Below are 25,554 nucleotides of genomic sequence, written 5' to 3'. Positions count from 1 at the left end.
GGTTGCTGCCAATTTGACGTGATCTGATCATAGAGGCTCTCAGTGAGGGTGACAGATGAGTGAGTGACACAGGAAGGTAGATGGCAGCTTTGTCCATTTTTTACTGATTTCCAGATGTCTACAGTGGAAGCTATGAACACATTTCCTTACATCTGTCAGTTCCCTGACATGTCGGCTAGAAAAATGGGAGAAAACAGTGGAAAGCATAGCGTCTTATTCATCTTTATGACTACTTTGAATAAAACAAAGAGTAGGTGAGTATTTCCTTAAAAAGCAGCCCTGTCTGATATCTTTATCTTTCCTGGATCTCTCAGTGCAGGACCCAGATGATGAGAATATGAAGAGGTCAAGGTAAACTCCTGATCGCAGTCATGACTATTTGTGTTTGTGCACTGGTTTGTTTTGCAAAAGCTTTCATCCAGGCGTTTTGCTTTAAACGCATCTCTAGTTTTAAATCTTCCATTAGTAGCTCAGTCTGATTTGGCTGCTTGAGGTGGCATGAGCGTTGTGCATGCATTATCCTTTGACACTTGTAAAAGGTGTGCTATTCAGAACAGAGTCTGGTATGTTGCTTAATGTAGACCGAAACCATTTGTTTTTGCAAGTAAATTGTTCATTGGCATATTTTACATTCTCAAGTCTTAGCAAATCTAATATTATTTGAATTGAAAGCATTTTTAGCTGCATGCAGACTGCAAATAGGAAGAGATGGCACTTTTAAAAATTCTTCCTGTAATGTTGTTTTTCATAAACAACTGAAAAACCTGAAAATAGTAATTTAGTTGTTTTGATTGATTGGAATGATCAAGTATTAAACATCCGTGATTGGTTGAAGTAGAAGGATAATTTGAAAGTGAAGTAGGATCATCAGTGGCGGTAATAATTAATTGTGATGGGCTCCATTTGATTATAACAGTGATCAACTTGTATTGTGGTGCAAAACCAAACTTATTTAGAAAACCTTGGGAATACTATTGATGGTACTCAAGCTGAAGAATGTCTCGAAAGTTGATGTAATTTCAGGAGATTCTGCACTCTTGGCAGTAATGCTTTAATAACAAATGTCGATATTTGTAATAATCCTAAAGAGGCTTTGAGGCAGGGCTCTGCAACCTGATGCTGAGCTGCAAGTGGCTCTTCGGGGCCTCTGCAGTGGCTCTTAATGGCTCTGGCCAAAAATGAAAAAGTCTGAGTGAGTAATGTCTTAAAATATCAAAGTAATGAGGGAAAAAATTTTGATTTTAGCTTCTTTGTCCCCCTGGGGCAGGAAAAACTGAAGCAAAGAGAAAAAGTGACAAGTCTTTAGCATAAAAATTGGGACTAATTTGTTTTGGTAGAGATTTATCTTTTGTTGGAGGACCATGTGATTTTGTGACCTCAAGCATATTTTACGTTGCTGGACCTCGGGCAAAAAGGACTCTTCATGCTGTAAAGGCTGCTGACACAGTCTTATGGGGAACTCCTAAGCAGCTAAATAATTGTTCTGCATCGTTTCATGCATGCATTTGAAGAAGCTTAACAAGAATTTACAAAAGGAGAGGCACTTGGCACAGGGTATCGATTCCTGAAAACATATTGGGAAAGTAATCAGAAGTATGCATAATTATGTTTTTTACAGAGGTTTTCCCTCTGTTTGATTAGATGACGCAATATATTTAATTAAAAATGTAAAGTTTTGACCTAAAAACGCTGCTTTCTGATGGGGACTATATAACTTAATATCTAAAATCCAGACAGTTTAATTTAATTCAACTTTATCTGAATATTTGGCATCTCAAAAGAACATTTCAAACACATTATGACACAATATTTGCTCTGCAAATCTTTTATATTATTTTGCAGTGTAGCCTTTCTTGCCTGTTATTTTTCCTCTAATCTGTCATCTTGTCAATTCATTCACTTTACTCCACTTTCTGCTATTGTGTTTTATTCATTTTCTCTCCTTCACTCCATTTCCTCCTTGTCTGTCTCTCCGTTTTTTGTATCTGTGTTGCCTCCGGTCAGGGAAAAGTTCCTCACTGAGATTCAGAGTCCTCGTTACGCCCGTCTGAGAGACTGGCACCACGACAGGTCCGCTCGCGCCCTCAATATCAAAGTCTGAGCGACGCGCCAGGAGTCCCCCGGAGACGGAACCTGCTCACGATAGCCACACCACAAAGACGGCGAAGATTAATACAACTGTCAATTAGTGGTTTGCGAATTCACCTTTCACATACGCATGGGGTGAAAAAACAAATAAGGAAGTTTGTGGAAACAGAAAAAAAAAAATGAAACCAAAAAAGAAACAAAGTTTAGATGATAAAGTCCAAAGTGGAGCCTTGCATTCTGAGCCTTCGAGGGAAAGTCTATTTTTGAATTTCCGACTTGATGAGTTACTATTTCACTGCATTGCTGGGAGTAAACTGGTGCGAAGATGGAACTCCTATTACATGTCTGGGGCTTAGATATGTCTCTTTCTTTGCATGTTTACAGTCATCTATAAGTTTTCATTACTCATCTCATCTTCTCATCAAGCTTCAAGAAAGAAAAGCAAAAAAAATTGTGCTTTGTTTTTTTTCCTCCTGCTGTTATCACTAATAACTAAAACATAAAAAAATCTATGAAAAAAAGATCTTCTGTTTCTCTGTCCTTTTTCCCCCCCATCTTGTTCTTATTGTTTGAACTCGGGATACATCACTTGATAGACACTTTTTTTCTCTCAGTTTTTCCATGGCTGACAGAATTATGTAGAAGCGTCCCAGTTTTTATGTGTTCCTGATTTAATGGGTGGTGTTCTTTGAGATCAGCATTCGCAGCTTATTTTTATTTCCCGCAAGAGAAAATTGTTGTGCATTCAGGCATAAAAGCAACAAATGGGCACACACATCAAATAATACATACTCGTTCGGGTCAGAGGTGAGCTGTGAGGGAATTCAGCTTCTTCTCCTCTGCTGTTCCTCAAAATAAACACTTACAGGCATTCAGAACGTAATAATAAACAGATCAACAGGACTATTTACATGAAAGTTACCTCTGTGCTTTAGTGTTCTTGCAGCATTCGCATATAAACAACACGTCAGTCTCCCCTTATTTAGCTCAGGTGTAAAGATATAATAGAAAACTAGTAGCTTATTCAGGGGGAGTGAAATTATACATTTTCACTAAAGCTATGTCAAAATCATCTGTGAATGCATTAAAATGCACATTTGCTGTGAACCAGTAAAGGTAAATGTGTGACAGTTTGGTGGTGTTGGGAACCCTAAATGTTTTATGAATAAGTTTTATCTGAAAGATGATAATTGTTGTTGGCGACTGCTGGCTAACTAACCAGCTCTCTGAGGCCAGAAAGAGCTGTGGAGGTAGGGCGTTAATTGTCATAGTTCAAAAGGAGTCCTTGTTAATGAAGAAGCTATATAAACAGGTAATTTTTCAGCTCTGTTATTATATGTTGTAAACAGCTTTTCCCTAGGTAAGGCCCTAATGTTTATCTCTGGTTAGCATCTGTAAATATGGTTGAGAAACTTTATTTGTTGTTGGAACCTAAAACCAGTAACCAAGTTAAGGTAAAACATACATGTTGTTCCAGTGCATCTCAGATTTAGGTCTGGACATTAACTAGGTCTAACATATGCATATGCTTTGGGGTCAAGGTTCAAAACCAGGGTTACACTTTATTAAAAAATCTTTGTTTGTAATGAATAAATGTAAATGTGAAATATTTAAAAAGTTGAAGGCATTTGACCAAAAAACAAAGAGACACATCATAAATGTCAGTATTTAAAAAAATGTTGGTCTTCTGAGATTAAGTGCCCTACAAAGGAGAAATTGTAGAAAAGCCAAACATTTTGGCAAATATTTGATGATCTTTTGCTTCTCCTCTCTGCCCTGTTTGTCTTTCCTACACTCACAATATTGTAGAGCTCCATTACAAAAGAAAGACTTGTCAGGGTCTATATAGTTCCTTAGAAAACATCAAAAAGTCATCTTTTGCTGCCAGATGCTGAGCTGCCAACAAACTCCAGTAATTTATTTATTTATTTTTCACATCGATCTGGTCGGTGAATCCCAGAGGAGAGCAAGCTAGACAACGGAGGTGAATGTGATATCCCAGGTGTAAGAGGCAGAACGACGTGTGAAAGTAAACGTTGCACTTTGGAGGGGAAAAAGATCTCCGATGCAGTAAAAAGGCACCTGCTTCACATCGCACCTTTTGCTGACGGGAGGAGAATCGTGGGGGATTTCGAAGGCTGCGGAAATGTCACGAAAACACAATCCAGGTCGCTCAAGGTGGGAGAAACCCGCCATCAAGGATGTTGAACAATTTGCACCTCTGACCTTCACTTAGAGAAGCGCAACTAACAAAACCTCCTAAAGTTGTGTGAAACTGGCCTGTTGCCATGTAGGGCAACCAGACAGGGAAGAGTAAACCAAGGTCAGTGCGGTTTGACCAGGACGTGGCTTTGTGAGTGGTTAGGTTGGGTCCCAGAAGGCGCAGTCCATCAGTGTGCGGAGTAAAGGCCGGCTGACCCAGGGTCTGCGTGCCAAACACTCTGTAAGAGGCGCTGCCCTTCATTTAACCTGGCCACCAGAGATCCCTCTCATTCTGCCTTCCTTTTGCTTTGTTCGCCTGTATTTTTCTCAGCCAGAAGGTCTTACCTTCCTGAACCTCTCCACTGTCAGCCATCTTATTTCTCCAGACATCTGAGATTCAACTTCCTTTATTATTAAAAACACGCAGTTTGGAGAAGGTTTTTCCTTCCAACCAGAGCATTATGTTTTCTCCATTTCCGGCCATAAAACTAGTAAGAAATCTTGCAGCTTCTCCCACCTCTCCCAGAAGTTGCACAATCTTTTTTGTCTGAAGTTCGTGTTGTTGTTTTTTTTGGATTCATAAGCAGAACAATCAATACATGGATTGATATGCTACAGGATGAGTTTGATGGAGGGTGATTGAGTTCACAGCTTTCTCTTATCTAATGAGAAACAATTTCATGATGTTTCATTAGTGGATGGTGGATGGCACAGTTGATGATGTAAACATGAGTGACGCCTAAGGCAGGGTGACATTTTCCCCCTTCTCCTTTCTCACAATAAAACCTCTCCAGAGCTCAGTGTGTTGGCTCAGAAGTTGTTTTTTTCTTTCAGTCGTGGTTTGAAGATTGTCGGAAATATAGTTGCACTTGCTGCGGGTAACAGAACTTTGAAATGAGGGAAGCTCTTTATTTCAGCGCTCCTTCACATGCAGGCTTGAAACGAGCTCCTCTGCATCCAGATCTGCCAAGGATACGTTTCAGCGCTTCTGCCTGTGAACGATGTCAAACTCTCAGCTGATTTTTACGGGGCTGCTTATTACCCTCATTTGAGTAGAAGCTTTTGAATATCTCTTATTAACTCGAGTCGGAAGTGTTTACTGAATGTACATCTGCTGGGCAGCCTTGGTTTTTGAAGCACATTAAATGATGCGATTCTGCCTCTCAAAAGCTTTGGATAATCATGAAAAGTGTTCTGCAGACACGACGACTAAACGTAAGCCTCTCACTTTATTTCATCACTACTGGAGAAACCTCTAATGTGGTGTGTTTTCGTCAGCTTTAAACTTCATGTGCAGATTCATCTCCATGAACTGGAATATTATCGAAACGTTAATCTCAGTATTTCAGTTCAAAAAGTAAGACACGTGTTTATTTGTTGTATTTTAAGCATTTAAATTAGATTACTATGACTTAATGAGATTTTTCTCCGAAAAATAAGATTGCACAATTTAATTTCAGTAGATAAATCTGGCTTTTGTGCACAGCTGACCTTCCCTCACATGAAGGGTAAATCACTTAAAGTCATTGTAAAAGCAGCTGGTTGTTCAAGCATATAAAAGAAAAGTTGGCTAGAAGGACAAAGTATAGAAAAAGATGTGCAAGCAAAAGTGATATCACAGCCTTGAGAGGATTGTGAAGTCAAGCACAGTCAGTTTTACTGATCTAGACACTGTGTTTAGTAGGAGCAAGAGTAAAAATGCTTCTTTGGATTGAAAAGTTTAATTCCTGTCACCTTATTTTGAAGAGTTGTCAAGAGAAACACCAGACCCAGACCAGTTGATGTAAAAGGTCAAAGGTAAAAGGGGCCTGTCTCAGGTTGGCAGAGTCACAAGCTGATTCTCTCCATGCTATGCTACATTGATACAGTAGTTTGTGCAAAAACAACTCCAGCCAAGCATTGAGATTATATACATATATATTTTATATACCTGGACATATTTATATTCCTGGGCATAACTGAGCTGATATTTCTCTATTAAAAAAATATATTTTTTAGCCGTCTTGTTTAATATTCTAATTGAGAACCTGTATTTCAGCTTTTTACCAGCTGTAAGCCACTCAGTCACTCCGTTTGTCATGAATCTATACAAGATTTTCCACTTTTTGAATTCTTACAGAAATAAATCAATTGTTCAGTGATGCTTTGATGTAAACCAGTGATTTCCAGCTCTCCTTATGGAGACTGGTGCTCCAACTCCACCATGCAGGAGCCAATACAGATGGACATGAATGCTGATATTCTGACATGACTTTCAATCAGAAGGTGTCTTGGTTACTGAGCATAGTGCGTTGTATTTTTTCCTAATTAGTCATTTTCTCTCCGCAGCCTCGAGCCAACTCCTTCCTCTGCCAAGACCCAAGCCGCAGATAAACCAGATGGTGAGTTTCTGCTCCCACTGATGCATAAAGCGAACCCCAGCAGCATCTGGGGGAGGTTACGCTAATAGATTATTATTCTTAAGTGTTAATAGGTGCTCATGAGTCGACTGCCGCTTGAAAAGAGAGTGCTTTATAAAAGCTAAAAGTAGGTTTGGGCGATTTGGACTTTAAAGTTTTGTCACAATTTTCTGTGGCAATATTGCTGTAACGATAAAAGTGGCAATAAGAACTACTTATTATGTCTTTTTTTCAGGTAGCTGGTACTGTGTGTCACAACAATTGTAGCCGCACAAACACAAATACTGCTTTTGAAAAACATTCCCATTTGCTTTTTGAAGACACCAGTCACATAAAGACGTGCGATTTTTATCATTAAACTGCTCACAGTAACTGCATTTAATCACATTTTCAAATGTATTTATATTTATTGATTCTCTCATTGATCAAACAGGGGAGGAAATGGTAAAAATAACAATCCCAGTAATACAGTTTTTTTTTTAAACGTCATTAAATAGAATTTATCATAATGATAAATCAAATCTTATCATGACGAGAAGTTTATCACCATAAATGATAAGCGATAAATGCCCATCCCTAGCTAAAATTGCTTGTATGTCCAACCCCAGGTTCAAAAACGGCAGCGGCGGCGGCGGGAACTTCTGGTCCCTCCTGCAGACCGCCGTGGGTCACAGACCCGAAATTTGCTGATCGATACCGGCCGGACAAAACCAGTACCGTGGTGACCCAGCACCAGCAGCCAGTCCAGCCGACGCCCATGCAGAACCGCAGCTCCATCCTTCAGGCAGCGCAGCAGGCGCCCGAAGACAGCGGGAGGACCCCGGTGTGTGGCGCCTGCAACAAAATCATCAGGTAACTCCGTCCCACAGCATCTGCGTCCTGGAATAATGTCGCTGTTTGCTCCTTCCAGAGTCCTGTTTGAGATGATGAATAATTTAAGGTGGTTAATATGCACAACGGCAGGCTGCGTGTCTGCTGCAAATTAAGGCCGTCAGCATAATTCACAGCGTCTGGAGACATCTTTTATCACAGAGGACAAGGATTATCCTGTCATCTCTGTGAGAGACCTTAGTTCTTATTCTGCAAGCAAACAGAGGAGCTGTTCTTTAACATGCAAAGACACAGAGCGCTTAGGAGAGCTGAAAACATGCCTAGTTTGTGTTTACAGAGATCACTAGGCTTTTGCTGGCTGCTATTGTTAGTGCATCTCTGTTTTGCAGTGGATTCTAGAGTGAACTCTGATGTGACGTGAATGTTTTCCAGGGGTCGGTACCTGGTGGCATTGGGGCGTTCCTGGCACCCTGAGGAGTTCACATGCTCCCAGTGTAAGGCGGTCCTGGAGGAGGGCGGCTTCTTTGAGGAAAGGGGCTCCGTCTACTGCACAAAGTGCCACGATAACCGCTACGCACCCAACTGTGCCAAGTGCAAGAAGATAATAACAGGGGTAAAGCCAGAAAAATCCGCTCGAAATCTGTTAATACACGGGAGGTGTATCGAATGTGAAAAATGATATAGTTGTTGCTCTGCGAGGAGATTATGTTCCCCACGGCTGGCTTGATGCAAATCTTTCATCCGCTTGCAGGAAATCATGCACGCCCTGAAGATGACCTACCACGTTCAGTGTTTCAAGTGTGCAGCCTGTAAGAATCCCATCAGGAACCAGGCCTTCTACATGGAGGAGGGCGAGCCTTACTGTGAGAGAGGTGAGACACCGGACAGCACACAGTTCACTCCCCGGGTTCAGTGTCCAGCTGTGGCAACAACAGCAGTCCATCTGACACACACACAAACATCTTCACACTCACTACCTGGGCTTCTATTGCAAATGTGCGCAAAGCTTTGTCAATATTCTGCTAATGTCGAAGAAGCACAATTTCGCAACTAAATAAGAAAGGCAATTAAAATCACATGTGAATACGTTTTTCCCGCAACAAATAATTAAAAAACATGCCACGCCATCATCCTCCTAACAGACTGTTATTTCCACCAGTAATAACACTCGGTTGTTGATCACACTGATTTTGAGACAGCGGAAAAAGTCTCACCTTAGCGCAAAAACTTTTTAGCAATAAATGAGAGTTTTTTTTCTAAATCGGTGTTTCCAATTTTGCAGATTTACTTTCTGTAATTCCAATTTGTGCGATTATATGGTCAATAGAAGCACAGCTACATCTGCTGCTTTCACGCCTCGGTAAAGTGATCCCTATGATGCATGTCCTCTCTTAATATGCAATGTAACCATCTCCACAAAATAGGGTGAGAAAATAAAATGTTAATGCTTCTATCACGGATATAAAAAATGTGAAATCCTTTTAGGAATGTTGCAACGGGAATGCTTGGTTAATGGCATGTTTAAATATGTTTGTACTCAAATGTTGGGGTTATTTAGCGGGTCTCCATTTATCAAAGTTGTGTTTTTTTTTTTTTTTACAAAAATGATCCTTTATGACTTAAAATGGCTCAGATGTTGAATGACTCTCCAGCGTTACCTCATTTAACGTGTGGATATGCAAATCAGCACAGTCTGGCTGCAGCTGCTCTGCCTCAGCTCTGCTCGATCACCGCTGAAGGGCTCCGAGGAAAGTTTACTTTCCGTTCTGGCTCCATTTTTGTAGGACTTTTGTAGGACTGTAGAGTCTTCTGCTCTGATGTGACGTCCAGTTGCTTTCTGCAGCCACATGTTGCTCCTTTAATGTTGCTTCCAACACCTAGCTGAAGGTATGTCACACGTAAAACTCTAGTTTATGTTATGGGGTGTTTATCTTCTCTGGCAGAAGGCTTCATGTTTTTTTGATTGGCATCTAAAACTTCTGTTAGGACGTGCTAAATGGGTTTTCGACTTTTAGCCACAGTTGCAATGGAATGGTTTACATAAAAGCCTATTTGTGTGTTAAAATGGCCCAGTCAAAGTTCAGATTGAAAACCTTTTGAGGATCTACAGCAGGATTTGATTAGTGATGATCGTCATCCGGTGTGACTAAGCTTCGAGTGTTTTTTTGTTTTTTTTCTCAGTAGAATGAACAAACATACGTGGGATGCAAATGTTTTCTCATCTTTCTAACATGGCAAAATGTGCAATAGTTCAAAGGGTATAAATACTTTTTCAAAGCACTGCATGTGGGTTTTGGTGGATCTGTTGGGGGTGGAAGGATAAGCTGAACAGACACTGACATTCAGAAAGGAAAAAATTGTAACAGGAAGCTTATTTTCAAATCAAAGATAAAGTCAGACTCCATTTTACAGCGACATAATACAAAGCTTTGGCAAAAAAAAAAAAAAAGTGCTGAAAATCTGCATGCACAGATTGATTAGTTCCACTGCCAACTGAGAAACATCTCAACCCGTGTAACTTCACGCCCGGATCCGGTGCTACATATTTATTATAAATGCTTACTGGTGAGAAATCCACGGGTGAAGTGAGGAGGGCTGACACGCCATCACACAGCGTTGACTTTGTGATGGATGTTTGATCTTTTCCCTTCAGATGGAGGAAGCAGTTCAGGCCACAGTACAGAAGAAACGCAGCCACTGTTTGTTCTCACTGTTTGTTTTTCTTAAAAACTGCCTCCTTTGTAACAGAAACTCACCGCAGCGCATCCCTTCCTTTCTCCAGTTTCTTCTCTAAGATGGTTTTTCTCCTCCCTTTATCAGGCCATTTGTCAGAGAGTTTTGTAAAGCGCGGGTGCAGCATCGCTCCGAGCTTTTGTGTCGTGAATTAGGCGGCGCATAGCAGTCAATCACAAAGTGTGATGTTTTCATCTGCTGTAATCTATTTAGCTCCAGTTTACCATGCATTTTTCTCTGTTGGCTTTTATGAATGGTGTGTACGCTTCCATTATGCCATAAATGATTTAGCGGGGCGGCGGGCTCCTTGCTCACCGCTGACGCTCCTGACGTTGCACGACTGCTTTATCAGAGCAGAAGCCAGAAAGCCAAGTGCTCATATTCTGAATAGCGCCTTTAGCTCTGATAAACATTCTGCTGCCTCAGCATCTTGCAGGGATTGAGCAGCTCTCAGCCACTCATTCCTGAGAAGCAGCATTATAACCCTACACTTCCCCCAGAGTCCTTGTGATGAAAGAGACCAGCAAAGACCGGTCAAGTATCCAGAGTAATACTTCCACCCTCCTCCCTCCATCCTAATCCTTCCTTAAACTGTGCAAAAACCCCCGACTGCTGCACAAAATGCCACAAAACTTCCATGTCGTCCAGCAGCCAATGAGGAGAGGAGCCGGCGTTGTTCCCGCCGCGGTTCAATTCCTTTAAGTGGCTGTTTGATGGGAGATATCGTCGTAAACAGTCGAGACCTCTGGTTTTATTAAACATAAAGGCTTTTACAATCCATGTTTCTGAACTTCCCTTTAAGGTGAAGTGATGTAAGAGAGGAGGTCATGGAGATGTCCTGATCTGATCTCATAGATGAGAGCAGTTCATTTTTTTCTCTCTCATTCTTTCATGTTTTTTTTCTTCCCGTCTCTCCAGACTACGAAAAGATGTTCGGTACCAAATGCCATGGCTGTGACTTCAAGATTGATGCCGGCGATCGCTTTCTGGAGGCCTTGGGCTACAGCTGGCATGACACGTGCTTCGTCTGTGCTGTAAGTCATTTTGATTGATTCGGGTTCTCTCTTCGGCCCATATCTCCCTTCTGTCCCCGTCCAACCGCACCTGAACAATCTGCCTCTTCCCTCGGTTTCTGTCCTTTAACTCGTCACCTGCTGTCTGTCTCGCGATCTCCGTCTCCCGCTCATTTCTGTGAGGAAAACTCCCGAGTCGAGTAAATAATATCTACAATCTCTGCCCTGTTGAAAACTGTGCATTGGTGAAGTGTGTCTCCCCTGCCCTGGTTTCTCAATCCGTCTCTCTGTCTGTCTTCTTTCATCTGTAAAGCTCTGCCAAATCAACCTGGAGGGGAAGACGTTCTACTCGAAAAAGGATAAGCCCCTGTGCAAAGGCCACGCTTTTGCTCCGGTGTAAGAGAGCCGACTACACCTTCAGAGGAAGCAACGCATCTCCCACCACCTCCTCTTTATCCCACCCCGCCCTCTGACAAAATCCACATCCTGTCTTTGCCAGCCACACACACGGAGTTGAGCGCAAGCTTCTTTTCTATCCCGCAGACTTTGTTTTTATACGCCGAGCTCAACGCCAGCTTCACATACAGTCCACCTCACTGCCTGCAAAGACAAAAGCTGCACTGCAAAACTGGAAGTAAGCAAAGAATTATTTCAACTCCGTGGCTACTTGATTTTTATCTAAAAATGGAAAAGGTCGCTCTTGTTTTTTATCGAGATTCATTGCAATCATCCTCAAACTCTCTGTAGTGACATCGGTGGTTTAAAGGAGTCAGTGAGCCTGTAGTAATCGCACACCTGCAGTGCCCTTTAATGTGATGGGAAGCAGTCAGGCAGCAAAGGGGGGCTGCTGCTTTCTGCCTGATTGGACAGAACCACCAGCCCTTCCAAGAAGCGTGGAGTGGTGCAGGTTCCACCTCAGTGCTGACAAGTCGGAGCCCGTAGTTGAGAATGTTTGATGGGGAAATCCTTAATTGGTCACATTTTAAAATATCACAGATGTGTTTTATGGAAATCCTCCATAATGTAAAGAAATTCCTCTTTTCTCATTTCCAAGCCAAAAACGGAATCAAACTCAAATTTTTCATTGTGACATAATACCATGACACCTCATTGCTGTAGCTCCGTACCGTGTATTTAAACTGCTTCAGATCTGGGCTGTGTGTGTTTATAGCTTACATTTTCAAATAAAACTATTTACTTAACCCACGGAAAAGACTGAGGTGCTTCTTTTTGTTGTGTTTTTACTAAAATGTTAAACCCAAACTGTTTTAGTAGGTCTTCATGAGTTAAAAAAACATTTTTCTGTTCAGACATTTGTTTCTGTCACATGGCCTTGATGGATAATTATCTTTAAATCTCCAACAGTGGGTTGCTTCAGTATTTATTGTTCAGCATAAAATATCTGGGTTTATTTTTCAACCAAATCATCTCTGCCTGCTTCCATTTCATACAAACTATTTTGAATACATTTATTGTTGTCTTGTGAGTCAGTTTATTTCTCTGTTTGGTATTTTGATGAATATTGAAGATAATTATAATCCTGCATTACATTCTAAAAATGTTGCACCATATTAACCTTGACCATAGATCTGATCCCTGTTTGAATCAGAACTACTGAGATTATGAATGTGAGTAACCTCCTGCTGGATGATTAACCACATTCTCTGCGGATTATCGGAGCAGTTTTTAAATCTTATTTGTCAAAATGGGTGGCAAGTGTGTATGGGAGATGTGATTTGACCTCTGGCTCTCATCAATTGTTGCCTGGTGACGTTTATTGTGCAAAATAATCATAGAATGGAAAAGTACAAAATGTGGGAGGCAGAAAATGTTGAGGGCCCTTTGAAGTTGGTTACTTAAACCGAGAGATTTTCTAAACGATAAATAGCTGAAACATCCAAAATAACAAATAGAATCACTAAGTCATAGAACCGCGCCGCGTCTCTGCAATGTGAACTGAGTTTAAACTCCGTGGACCGCTGTGGTGGAGACGGTCTGTTCTGAAGTGGAAATTTTGTGCTGACCTTGCACATTTGTTGCGCAATGTTCTTTTCGCGAAAGTAACTTTTTTTTTCTTTCTCCAAAATATAACACCGTTTATGTGTCTAGAATGAAGTCTAGTAATCATCTATGTGAGCTTTGCATCGTTTGCTTTGCTGCAGTAAAACTTCCCAGTTTTACTGCTTCTGCACCAAGCTATTGTTTTAGATATGATAGCGAAGTTAAACCATCAGATCAACACAGTGCTGAGGTGTTTTTTTTTATTGGCTGAACTTTTCAGCTTAAATGTCACTAATTTCAACCCATCATTAAAATGTAAAAAAAAAGAGTGTGGGATTATTTTTCCACTTGGTCTGATTTTTGTTTTGAGATTGAGACAAATGACCTGATGAAAATGAATTATTCTTTAAAAAATCTTAGATGAATATGTTGACTGTCTATGAATAATATAATTTAATTTTTTGCAAGTAGAAACTGCTGCTGTCTTTGTAGAAATTGCTGTTGTGGGTGAACATGGATTTGTTGTGTCCTACTGTTTCTGCTTTAACTGCAACTGAATATTTTTTGCTGGAATTGGATCACACAGAGAAATTAAACAAAATATAACATAATGAAAGTCTTAATAGTTGTTTTAAGAGGACCTGAACACATTATCTTTTTTTTATTATCCATTTTAATGTAAATAATCCAGTCCTTAATGTAACAATATATAATTTATTTACAACAATTTCCGATTGAATTACTATACATAGGTTTTTGAAATGTCATAGATAGATATATATACATAAGGCCAAGTAAATACTTGAAAGCACTTAGAAACGAATTTCCAAAATTCTACCCACAAATCCATAACATTGTCCAAAAGTACAGAACATCTCCCTTAGCAGAAGTTTTTCCACTGCCACAAAAGTTTTGACAACAGTTTACATTGACGATAAGGAACACAAAAGGTTTTTTTTTTTTTTTTAAAAAAAAAGAAAAACTCCAAACAAAGAAAACAATAGAAGGATTATACAATTGCATAAGCGCTGTGGCATGTAATAAATACAGCATTTTTGACTTGCAGAAAGGCAAGGGACATTGAACCAAGGAACTAAATAGAAAACCCTTCACAAGTACAGAAGTCTATTGTTCTTAGTTCAAAAAAGAAAACAGTTCAGTCAGTGACAGGGAGGTCTGCACACACACACACACACACACACACACACGCACACACACCCACATACATACACAACACACACATACTTAAATATGTGCACGTCCTCCACACCGAATAGTAATGAGTGACAAAGAATACAGTGCTGAGATGTATCACAGGGTGAATTGACAGCATAAACCCTCCAACAAAGCATTTGTGTTACAGACACGAGTCTTCCGCAGAACTATCAGTCTGAGATTTTATCATGAAATAGCCGGTGTTCATCGCACAGTAACTGCAGGTGTGCTGCGTGACTCAGATGTGAAGATAGATGCTGTGCAACATTACTGAAAATGTGCTTAGGCAACACATCCAAGACATTGACAAGGGTGCTAAAACTTCCCGAGCTACAGTCTGACTGTACAACTGCCGTGGCTCATCCCCCGAACATGCTGCGTCAGCAGAGTCCGAGGACTGATGTCCTCGCTGACTCACCGAGCGCTGGCGACTGCTTCCACCTTTGTGTTTAAATGCTTTCCAAGTGGTGGAAATAAATGACCCAGGATGAGAGCGAACAGAAACTTCCTGCGAAAACGGCCTCTAAACCCTTAACACTGCAAATCACTGCTAGATCGCCAAAGAACAGGATATAGGCAAACACGTCACGGTTTAGACTTGACAAATGTTGCGCCAGTTAAGTGTTGCGTTCATCTTTTTTTCTTTTCTTTTTTTTGGCTTCATATTAAAATATAATTTACATTTGTTTACAAAGTGATCAAATTATGCATCGACTTTCAGAAGGAAAAGAAAAAACCTAAATGATGGTAACTGACTGATTCTGCAAGTACAAACGGTGTCAAAACGGCTGTGATGGATACGATATGAGGATGTGGTGGACTCAAATGATATTCCTAAAACTTTGGTTACCAACTCTGCTGATATACAGTATGCAAAGTGACAGCACATGGCTGGTATAGAAAAACTATTTACATATTACAATGTGGCGATGATTGGACGTAATCATCTCTTTTTTTTTTTCTTTGAAGGATTAATCCAAGGGTTTTAAAAAGGTAACATTGGATTTTTATGGCATCTTCATATAAAAAGGGGTTGAAAGTGTTTATAAAGGGGTGGAAAGATCCGAGTTGCCATGGGAATCATAACTTTTAAACCCGGTGAAAGAAAACAGGCGCTTTTCCACCATTGAAAAGAAAAACGTAAAGGTACATTCCAGATATCTGACAATCGTAAAGGAATCCATTGAAGTTTAAAGGTTGAGACATGGATGGTGGGATGGAGAAAGGGCCTTTCCTTCCAGCTTTAAACAGACAGCTTCACATGCAACCCTGAGGCAGACAGAACTATGGCTAGTTTGGGATTGCTCACACCGTCTGTGAAGTGCACTGCTGAACCTGTGGGGTTTTTATCAAGCTCTGTTTATGGTGCCTGACATGACACATCCATTACTAAGAAATTACTGTGGAAATTAATGCTAAATAAGTAAGAAAAAAAAGAGAGAGAGAGAAAACACACACTTTCCAGCGTTGCTTTGGACAAACAAAAAGACTTTGTGAATGAGCCGTTTTCGACTGCGAGACGGCTCGTCTCTGATGTGGAAATGCCGTTTGCCACGCGGGCAAAATATTGAATTCCCACTAAAATTGCTTTATAAATAACATAAACAAAGCTGCACAATTATCCTTTCAACGTGACTAATCTTGTGACAATTTTGAAGAATTTGTTTTCAGATTTTCGGTGGCAAAGTGTGCTACATTATTCATGTAGTTTAATAACCCTTTTTTTGGCCATGTTCGCGTGCTGGAGAATGAACGTAATCAAGGAGGTGAAACATGTCACTTTTGACGACATTCGCTGTTCGCATGAATGCAGCGAGAACGCCTTTTAGCGCTATGGCTCCTTCATTAGCTGAGAAATCTAAAACGCACAAAAGCAAAGAAAAAAAAAACTTCACATGATGAATGATCAGAGTAATATACTGCACAAGATGAAACAAAATCAAAGGATTTCATTCTCAGGGTGGAGATGCACTATAACCGACTCCTCTCCTAAAGAAGAAAGGTTCCAACCACACACACGTATTGATTTCGAAGCAGAAAAAGCTGCGAAGCGTCTTGCTGAATCAAGATGTCAAGATGTTACATTCACAGTAGTGATACCGGCTGGACTAACAAAAAAAAAAAAAAAAGAAGCACAGACCGTGATGAGACGGGACTTCTGGGGCATACAATCTGCTTTTAAACCTGCAACGTGCAGGCGGTGCTACGCGCCATTGTGGTCGTTTACACGCAGGACAATGTGTCTGAGATAATGTCATGGTCACCTGCCAATTGCATATTTCACCTGAACTGACTGACGGCCTCCTTCTTATTCCGGGTGTAAAGCAGGTTTTTCAAACCGAGTTCATAAAAGATTGAGAGGAATTTGCAACATCAGCTGTAAGTTAGAACCTTGCATTTGCATATTGCTCCTTCTTAGCTCGCGGAACAAAAAGTGAAAGTGATATTATGTTTAAAATATCGTAAAACTTTCTGATGGAAATGCACGACTCAGCCTTCACCCTAATGAAATCTGTCGTTTAAAGATGTTCCTTACTGTTTGGGGTGTGAGTAAAAGGACACGATCCTAGATAAACTTTTCACTATCTCCTAAAAATAAAGAAGAGACACATTGGGACAGCGCAGCTCTTTGTTTCCTGCTGCTCTTAGTGTTATGTCTGCATGTTGCTGTGTTCTGCACCAGTGTCTCTCCCTCTTCCTCCCTCTCTTCTCTCTCCGTTTCTGGGTTAGCATTCGCCGTCAGAGACTAGGAAAATCATGGCCTCCTGTTTGCCGATGTCAGCCATGACCGTAGCCAGCTGGTTGATGTTGCCGCTGTGGAAGTGCTGCGCCTCCCACAGGTCCAGGATCACAGAGGTCGGGCTCGCTTTGGATGCAAAGAAACTCATGTGTCTGCGGAGCAAAGGAGACGAGAGGCAGAAGATAATGAGAGATCAGAAAAGGCAGCTTTGCATTTTCTCTCCTTTAGAGAAGTCGTAGAGAGAGAGAGAAAAAAAAACCTTTTCAGCTGATATTTTGTGGCGCTGCTGCGGTTTTTGTAGCTCTGTCAATGTCAGCTTTTGTTCTGCATCACAGCACTACATCCCAACCAGTTCTGCCTCTTGAAGCTGAAACCAAATCCAAACTAGCAAATGTGGACCAATGTGTTGGCCTTCAATGTTGTATCTCAAACTGAAATGGTTTTGAAAAGCCCAACCTTTTCTTTGAGTACATTTATTCAGTCAGCACAAAATTATTGTTATTTTAAATAGAATCCCCATTGGCACAATTTTTGGCCCTCATGACCCTCTTTTAAAATGAATAAAACCTCAACATAGTAATCCAAGTACTTTTCAGTCATATAGCATCTTTCACAGATAAAAACTACAAACACAGAGAATGCTAACTAAACTACAACGCCAATTTTCGTATGTCAAATTGACTTTTTCATAGCTTTAGATGATGTGGCAGCCATTCACTCACAAATCACCTCTCCTCTTTGGAGCTTGAGTCCCTTTGCTGAGTTTCCACCCCTCCCCACACAGCTCCATCAGACTAGTGGCAGCAGCAGTTGGCAAACACCTGGTGGAACTGAACACCTGCTGAGCTAATCGTACAAACTACATCTCAACCCAACGCTCCTAAACACGGTAGTAAGCACCATAATGGAAAGGCATTGTCAGAAAGAGAAGAAACTTCTTAAAGACACAAAAGCCATTTGTGAAGTCAGATTTCTTTAAGGTAATATTTTTGTCACCTTCCCAAAATAATGGTTTAAGTCATTAAGACGACCTATGCCATTATTTTAGTAAGGTGGCGATTTGATATATACAGCATTTTCATAACAGCTGAAGGTAAAATAGTTACTTGATTGTGCTGTAAAATGTCCCCATGTGCTTTTAAATCAAATTCTTGCGGGCCATCGGGTCTTTCAGCTTTGAGATTGATCCAAACTATATGGCCCAATCAACACACTGCTAGTCATCAGACATAAAATCAGCCGTCTTCCATTTCAGTCCACAGGCCCAATAAATCCTGTGATGTGAGTTGAATAAAAGAGAAAACCCAGGGCTCTAAATGAGAGAGAGGGATTGTACTTCTAGTCTGAGAAGTCACATTAGGATAAAAATGGCAGAAGAGGGTTCTGCAGAGTTTTGACAGCAAGAGTATCAACAATAGTGTCACCCAAATTAGGATTTTTCTTCTTGACTGAATAAATGTACGCACATTAAAGATTGCTTTCCTGGGATTGCCGTGGTGGCGTAGTGGATAGCGCGACCCACATTTTGAGGCCTCGAGTCCTCGACACGGCTGTTGTGGGTTCGACTCCCGGACCCGGCGACATTTACCGCATGTCTTCCCTCCTCTCCTTCCCCCTTCCCTGTCAGCCTACTATGTAAAAAGGGACTCTAGAGCCCACAAAAAGACCCCCTGGATGGATGAAAAAAAAAAAAAAGATTGCTTTCCTCCTTACGTTTTGAGTTTTATGTTGTTACTCTTCCACGAAAGAAGAACTCGTTTTAAGACTTTATTTTTAAACAACTTTAACAATAGTGAATTTGTCCACGTGTGTTAACTGCGTAGCCTTTATTGCTTTATATTTGATGCTACAATTGGCCCCGAATCTCATACGGCAAATCCTATATGAACTTTTGACAGTTAAGTCGGATGTGACCTTTTCCATCGTAGGCGCGGCACCTTCCTCGATCAAACCCAATCAATGACAACAAAGCGGTGGCCCCGGCCGGCTGCAGTTTTGATGTCGTGCGGGACCTGATCCCCGCAGTAGCTGAAGATGCTTGTTTGATTTAAAAGCCTTTTTCTGTTCTCCAAATGTCCAGGGTCTTCAGGTATGACATTAAAAGAGCAGAACAAACTCTGGAGTGCTTTTTTGGAAGGGAAGAGACAGACAATGAGACGTGTTTTAGAAAAGCCAGAGAGTCTGTTGTTTCCTCACGTCTGCTGTCTGCCTGCTGGAGCATTTCGTTGACGGCTACTAACATGTGACTGCTTTGGCTGTACATGCAGTGCCGACAACACTGTGTCATTTCGAGCCAGCTGGATTTTATAGCGCAAGCGACTTCCCAGAAGCAACAAAGACAAGTGTTGGTCAAAAAATATCTGGAGATGAGCTTCTGTGTCATTAACCAGATTTAAAAAGAAAAAAAAACAGCCTGGCGTCCAACGAGTCAGCCGTGCTTATTCACCTCGCTGTGTGAAACCCTGGCTTATCTTCTGCAGCTCAGACACAGACGTTAGCTCAGTCTTGGGAGAGAAAGATCAAATAAAAGGTTCTTGGCATTTTAAGTTTTATTGATCGGTCCTGTTCCGCTTGGTCTGAACGCTTTACGCAGTCAGAGACAAACACAGAAATACAGCGTGACAGAATGCCAAGCAGCTGCTGCCTTTTCAGGAAAACATGTTGTTAAGGACAGATCAAACAACAAAGAAGTTGTTTCTTTCTTAGACCTAGATGAGAATTGATTATGTTGAGCAGAATGTCGCTAATTAAACCTGCAGTGCATCAATTCCAGGCTGGAATTAATTGGGGTAAATAAAGTTGATTGGACAAATTAGGTGCTCCTATTTGATTTCATTACGAGGCAGAAATTAAATTGGCGGATAGGGGATCAATGTCTGGCCTCACTCTGTTACAGATGCTTGGGTGATAAAGTACAGTAACTGGGAGAGCAAATTGGACTGAGGTCGGCACAGATCCAAAACTATTCCATCTCTCTTTTTTTCTTTTCGGTCGCTGATGGGCAGCTAGCTTGCAGCCTTTCCAATTACAGCTGTTAAGCAGGATGTCGCAGCCAGAAGTTTAGCGGCAGACTTTAAGCTGCTTACCTGTTTCTGAGGGAAAAGGGAAGACAGGGGTCATGTTTTCTTGGAGGAATGATAGCTGTATCCATCAAGTCCACATTAATCCCATAATGTTAGCTGAGTCGAAAGAGGATTAGTTTGCTAAGGCATTACCTTGTTTACCTGAACTTTAGAGCGAACATGGATGCACTTCACGTTCATTGATGGTGAAGAATTTTACAAATATAGAGAAAAAACATGAAACTCTGGTTCTGTTTTCTAAATGCAGTGCTGGGGTTTTCCTATCTTTTGAGATTTTCAACATTGTGTCACATAAAAATGTTTTTTCTGGATTTTATGTACAACTGAGTGGATAATTGTGACCTAAAATGAAAAAGGAAAGTTGGTCTCACAATTTTTTCTTACAAATATGAATTTTAGAAGCATGGCAGTCATTTGACTCTGCAGCCTTTCTGAATTATAAATTGAGAAATACCTTTCATTGCAACTAACTCCAGATGGATTTTCAAATTTTGGCATCAATACTCATGAAGAAAAGCATCACCAGCCATGTTTCATTAGGTGGACAGTTTAAAATTTAAAAGCCATGAATACTTTTAAAGGTTACTTCTTTATACACTGATGTCTAACATTTCCACAGAAGAAGTCTGCATATCTGAGGATATGCTTTATGTATTAGTCTAAGATTACTCTTTGCATGTTCACTCAGATCGGTGATCAGATCACATTTTAGATTATTCCAAAGTTTGCATTTACCGTTCAAGTTTAAGTCTTTGTGCTAGCATTCTCCAGTCTGCTCCGTTGGGACAGGGCGCATCCAGGCTGCCACAGATCTTCTGTCTGATGAGATACGGGATCTGAAAGGCGCTGGGCCCGGCCAGAGCCGTCGCATTACTGTCCATTAACAGGAACTCAGAGTCCAGACCTCGCGTGTCCTGGTAAGAGCGGCCAAAAGACACAAGATACACACCTTTGTATGCTCAGCACCAAAAAACAACCTGTGTGTGAGTAATCAAAACGCTAGATCGCAGTGGTTGCATGCTCTGACTGTTACCTTGGCAATGTTAAAGTCGAGGGCAAAGCTCTGCCCCTCCCCCTCCACCTGCCACACGCACAGCTGGCAGGTGAGCTCGCAGGTGCTGAGGCTGAGCCGCTCCAGAGTGAACGTGCAGTGCAGGTACCGCTGGGAACCGTTCCAGATGTGGTAAAACGGGATCTCCTGCGGAAAAAACATCGCAGCGGCACAGTCAGGGCCGCGTGTCTGAAACAGGGCCGCCCACCTGTAATACGCTGAGATTATCATTAATTACGCTGACATAAACTGCAATCATTAGGTAAAAATGGCTACAGGAGTGAAAGGGACTAAATTTGCAGTTGCTGACAAATAGGATCTTGAGCGGCAGTTAAAAAATGGCTGGCTGAGGATTACAGAAAGTGTCAAACCTGGAGCTTAAATGCTATATCTGGTTCACGGTTTCCTCTTTATCCATTTTTAAGCGTTTTTCTTTTCCCGCAACTACAGAGCTGTAAATGATGCTAAACATGAAATATGCCAAGGGGCACAGATACGTACACATGCATACATAACAGCTTGGAGTGTATCTGCTCTGATAGAGCTACGGTACAGTGTTTCACTGAATTTATCAAGACTGACAATTTCAACATTTTTATTTCTGTTGCTCCATATTCATGCCTCATTTGCATAACCCAGGAGAAGCAGGGTAGTAATGCTGGAAAAAAGAAAGCTTAAAAAAAACCCACTTCCCACTTTCCTCCGAGTTCAACTGCTAACAAGACCTCTCTTGGAGAGTCAAGTGGGCCTGCAGTGCAGGGCGCCGACCAAATGGGGGCACTGTTACCCAGTCGGACCATCGGAGGGCGGTGGGTGTAGCACGCAAACGTCTTCAAGCGGCTCCAGGGAGAGCAAAGGTCCTTCTGACTGTGCTGCTGAGCGGGGAACAACACTTCCAAATGAACAGGCGCAGTCCAGAGAAATAAGCTTTTGCTCTGGGTGCATTGTTGCAGCCCCTGCTTGCTTGGCACAGCCTGTGCGCTCTTTGGGGACCCGGTGCTCAGTGCTTACATAGTTACAGCCAGAACATTTTCTAGCCCCCCCTCCCCCTTTGAATAACCCTTGTGTTGCCGTCGCAGGACTGCAAGGTTGCTGGCTGTGCAGGTAAAGAGATCAGTGGAGGAGGAGAGAGGGCTTCCAAAAAATTCAACCTGCAAACTATTTACATTCTGCTCCATATTTCATCCTAGCTCCCTTTGAGAGCAGCAGCTAGTTTAATCAATAAGATTGCACCTTTGGGTTCGAGCACACACACACACGCACACACACAGCCCACATATACACACTATTAAAACATGCACACAATATAATACAATAAATTACTGAACTACTTGGAAAGGCTTAGGAAGAAATAGGCACAAAAAAGCCCCTTGCTTTGAGTGGATATTGGATAGAAGTTGGTTGAGAACATGTCTAATTAAAAATCTGAGCTAAAATAAAAACACGTTTCCACAGAGAATAACAGACCATTAAAATTAATTAGTGGTAACAAGTTGCTTCTAAATAATGTAATAATCAAATTCAAAAGCAAAAGTAAAGAAATCTTCTAAAACACATGTCAAACTGAAGGCCCGGGGGCCAAATCTGGCCTTCGGTAGTTTTGAATGTGGCTCTCTGTGGACTCCAGACACCAAGTTACATAAATTGTGGAGTTTTTCGCGACTCCACGATTGTAAAAATTCACACAAAAGCAACAGATCCCAGCATTGTTTTACGGTAATGCATAACTCGGACATTGTTGCGAATTATGCAAAAATGGCCAAAAACATTGGATTTAAGTCACTGCTAACTCCCACCTGCAGGTGGCAGTATTTCTTACTTTTACTTATTTCGTCCGAGTAACAATGCATTTATACATGCGCACAAATATTGTAAAATTCAACATTGTTTAATTTTAAGTATACAGAGACATACTGTATATCTATTAACATCTGAACAGTTTGGGATTCATCAATATATCCTGGCACAACCGGCCCATGAGCACATTCATGATCTCGTTATGGCCCATAAAGAAAGAGTTTGACACTTAAAAGCTGATTCACTAATTTGACAGATTCAGTCAGGCACTAGAATTACATTTCCTGTTCCCTGTCACACTGATCCAGAGCGACCCCCGCCCAACACACCTGGTAGCTGGCCCAACACACCTGGTAGCCGGCTAGCAGCTTGCTCCTCCAGTGCGCCTGGGGCATGTCGTGGATGGAAAGTCGCAGGTTGTGGTAGCTGTCTTTGAAAAGCAGGACGTGGGGCTCGTCAATCAGCCGACCCCCGAGCTGCCTCTCCATCTGCATCACCTCCTGACGGGAGAGAAAGTGGCAGAGAGAGGCATCAGAGCTGATAGGGGAGCAGGGTAGGGGAGTAACATTCGCCGTCAGCATCATGCAGGTGCAGTGGAAATGTGTAAAACAATCTATAACTCATAACAGCTCGCACTTTGTTTCTCACTCGCATGCAGAACCGTTCTGTTGGAAAGAAGAGTTTATCCACTCACACGCTGGCAGAGATAAAAAGGACATCGCATCAAGCCTATTGAAAACTTGGACTCGTACAGATACACGCAGAGCCTGACACACACACAGCATGAGCTTGAGGCATGGATGTGGAGCATCTTAGGATCGGGATATTGTGTTCCTGTATGCGGCCCCAAAGATTGGACCAGCGTGTCTCCGCTGAGCTTTTGTGTCCCCCCACAAGGCTTAAGCCGAGTTTGCACGGCCGGCTTCCGGCTGCAGGGTTTGCATGCAAACGCTGCACCCCCCAGCCGGCCGGCTACCTGGGCTGTGATTAAGTAAGTGATCGAGCCATTAGTCAACTGCTCATTGTTCTCGCATGGTGAAACTCCTTAATTTCATTTTTGTTTTTGTGCCAGGAGAGATTTGTAGATGCATGCTTAATATTTTAATCTCAGTGGGACTTGCTCAGTGGACCATTTGTCGCCATCCAAATGACCATCTGGAATGACATGATAATATCCGCAACATCTTCCTCAGATTTTATTTTATTCGATTTTAGCTGGATGCTATATGAATCCCTAAAACAGATTTTTTTCCCCCCACATAGGCCGTGGTACTACTTATTAAATTAAGGTTGTACATATTTTATTCTATATAAATGTAATAGTTTCTAAGACTTTCAGCTTCCAGTCCATTTTGTTTAGTTTTGCATAAATTCACAGAATCACCATGAATTGACTGCATTTATACAGTGTTAACACTGTAAGGATAAAATTATCTTTTAGACTGTGGTAAGAGGAATAAAGTCTGAAAATACTAATATTTTCAGAATACCCAATTTTCCTTTTCCCCTGTGTTTCTTCTAATTAAAAACAGATTCCATGAATCCATCGTCATTTCTAGACAGTGAAGTAACTTTGATTAAAACAGCAATAAAAAATAAACAGTCCTCTGAAATTAGAGATGTGAGCAGCGTTTTTTTCAAGGAAGATGTGTTATTTGAATCTGTCTGATTGGCGAACAAGATGGCAGCAGGAGGGAAACCAGCCAAAATGAGCCTCACAGTCTCACAGAAGACATATCTAAAAGACGACGGCACAGAACGAGTGACGCGTGCGTAGACGGTGGCCATATGTTGAGAGCGACATGCCAGAATGGTTGCCCATGGTTGTGATTTCAGCAAAGACATCTAATTAAGGAGGAGAATGGCTGTAATTTCTGTGCTCACAACACTGATTCAATTTTCTGCCCCTTTCCTCAGGAATAAGCCAGACTGATTCCAATTATAATGGGAAGGAATCTGTTAATTATCCAGTTGGAATCTCTACCTGCTAAACTCAAAGTCCGTCACTGAATGAGCAACTCCGGGTTGAGCAGGGGAGCCGAGCATTCGTGTTTACTCAACGCATTGTTAGTTTCTCTCTTATCTTTCTGCGTACATTGCACCTCTTGCTTTGAGTCATCCTAATCATTTGCTTTAAATTTTAATGTGCGATTATTTAGCTGGAATGCGTTGCCTTTGTGATGCTACTGGGCTCATTCTCACAGAGAGGGGAGGTCAGACATTGGCTCTGAATGAAAGCATTGAGGTCTAATGAGTTAATAACAGAGGGCAGTGCTTTCTCCTCTGAAAAGCCCCCCTGCTATTATGTCTCTTAAACATACAAAAGGCACATTATGCAGGCTTATAAAGAGATTCGTTTAAACAGTTCATAAGCATGATTATTTGTTGGTGGGGGAAGATT

The 25,554-nt window shown here is 41.4% G+C and overlaps 2 protein-coding genes across 5 annotated transcripts in view; one reads left to right on the top strand and one right to left on the bottom strand.

Moving 5' to 3' along the window:
* Positions 1 to 12,479, top strand: part of pdlim7 (PDZ and LIM domain 7) — a 37,142-nt gene extending 24,663 nt beyond the window's left edge. Inside the window, exons 7-14 of the mRNA XM_023329075.1 lie at positions 315 to 351; positions 2,005 to 2,100; positions 6,619 to 6,671; positions 7,298 to 7,541; positions 7,953 to 8,133; positions 8,272 to 8,392; positions 11,172 to 11,287; positions 11,580 to 12,479. Of these exons, the coding sequence (XP_023184843.1) occupies positions 315 to 351; positions 2,005 to 2,100; positions 6,619 to 6,671; positions 7,298 to 7,541; positions 7,953 to 8,133; positions 8,272 to 8,392; positions 11,172 to 11,287; positions 11,580 to 11,666 (935 nt within the window). The 3' untranslated portion in view covers positions 11,667 to 12,479. The remainder of the gene's footprint in view (positions 1 to 314; positions 352 to 2,004; positions 2,101 to 6,618; positions 6,672 to 7,297; positions 7,542 to 7,952; positions 8,134 to 8,271; positions 8,393 to 11,171; positions 11,288 to 11,579) is intronic.
* Positions 12,480 to 13,967: 1,488 nt separating this feature from the next.
* Positions 13,968 to 25,554, bottom strand: part of unc5a (unc-5 netrin receptor A) — a 173,989-nt gene continuing 162,402 nt past the window's right edge. For all 4 annotated transcript variants that reach the window (XM_023328918.1, XM_023328919.1, XM_023328920.1 and 1 more), the window contains 4 exons: positions 23,504 to 23,653; positions 21,339 to 21,503; positions 21,041 to 21,219; positions 13,968 to 17,374 (listed from right to left, as the gene is read on the bottom strand). In XM_023328918.1, the coding sequence (XP_023184686.1) occupies positions 17,209 to 17,374; positions 21,041 to 21,219; positions 21,339 to 21,503; positions 23,504 to 23,653 (660 nt within the window). In that variant the 3' untranslated portion in view covers positions 13,968 to 17,208. The remainder of the gene's footprint in view (positions 17,375 to 21,040; positions 21,220 to 21,338; positions 21,504 to 23,503; positions 23,654 to 25,554) is intronic.

The sequence above is a fragment of the Xiphophorus maculatus genome, chromosome 23 (genome assembly GCF_002775205.1).
Source record: "Xiphophorus maculatus strain JP 163 A chromosome 23, X_maculatus-5.0-male, whole genome shotgun sequence".
In the NCBI taxonomy this organism is placed as follows: Eukaryota; Metazoa; Chordata; class Actinopteri; order Cyprinodontiformes; family Poeciliidae; genus Xiphophorus; species Xiphophorus maculatus.
Note: the sequence above shows the minus strand (reverse complement) of the source record. Positions and strands in the feature narration are given on the sequence as shown.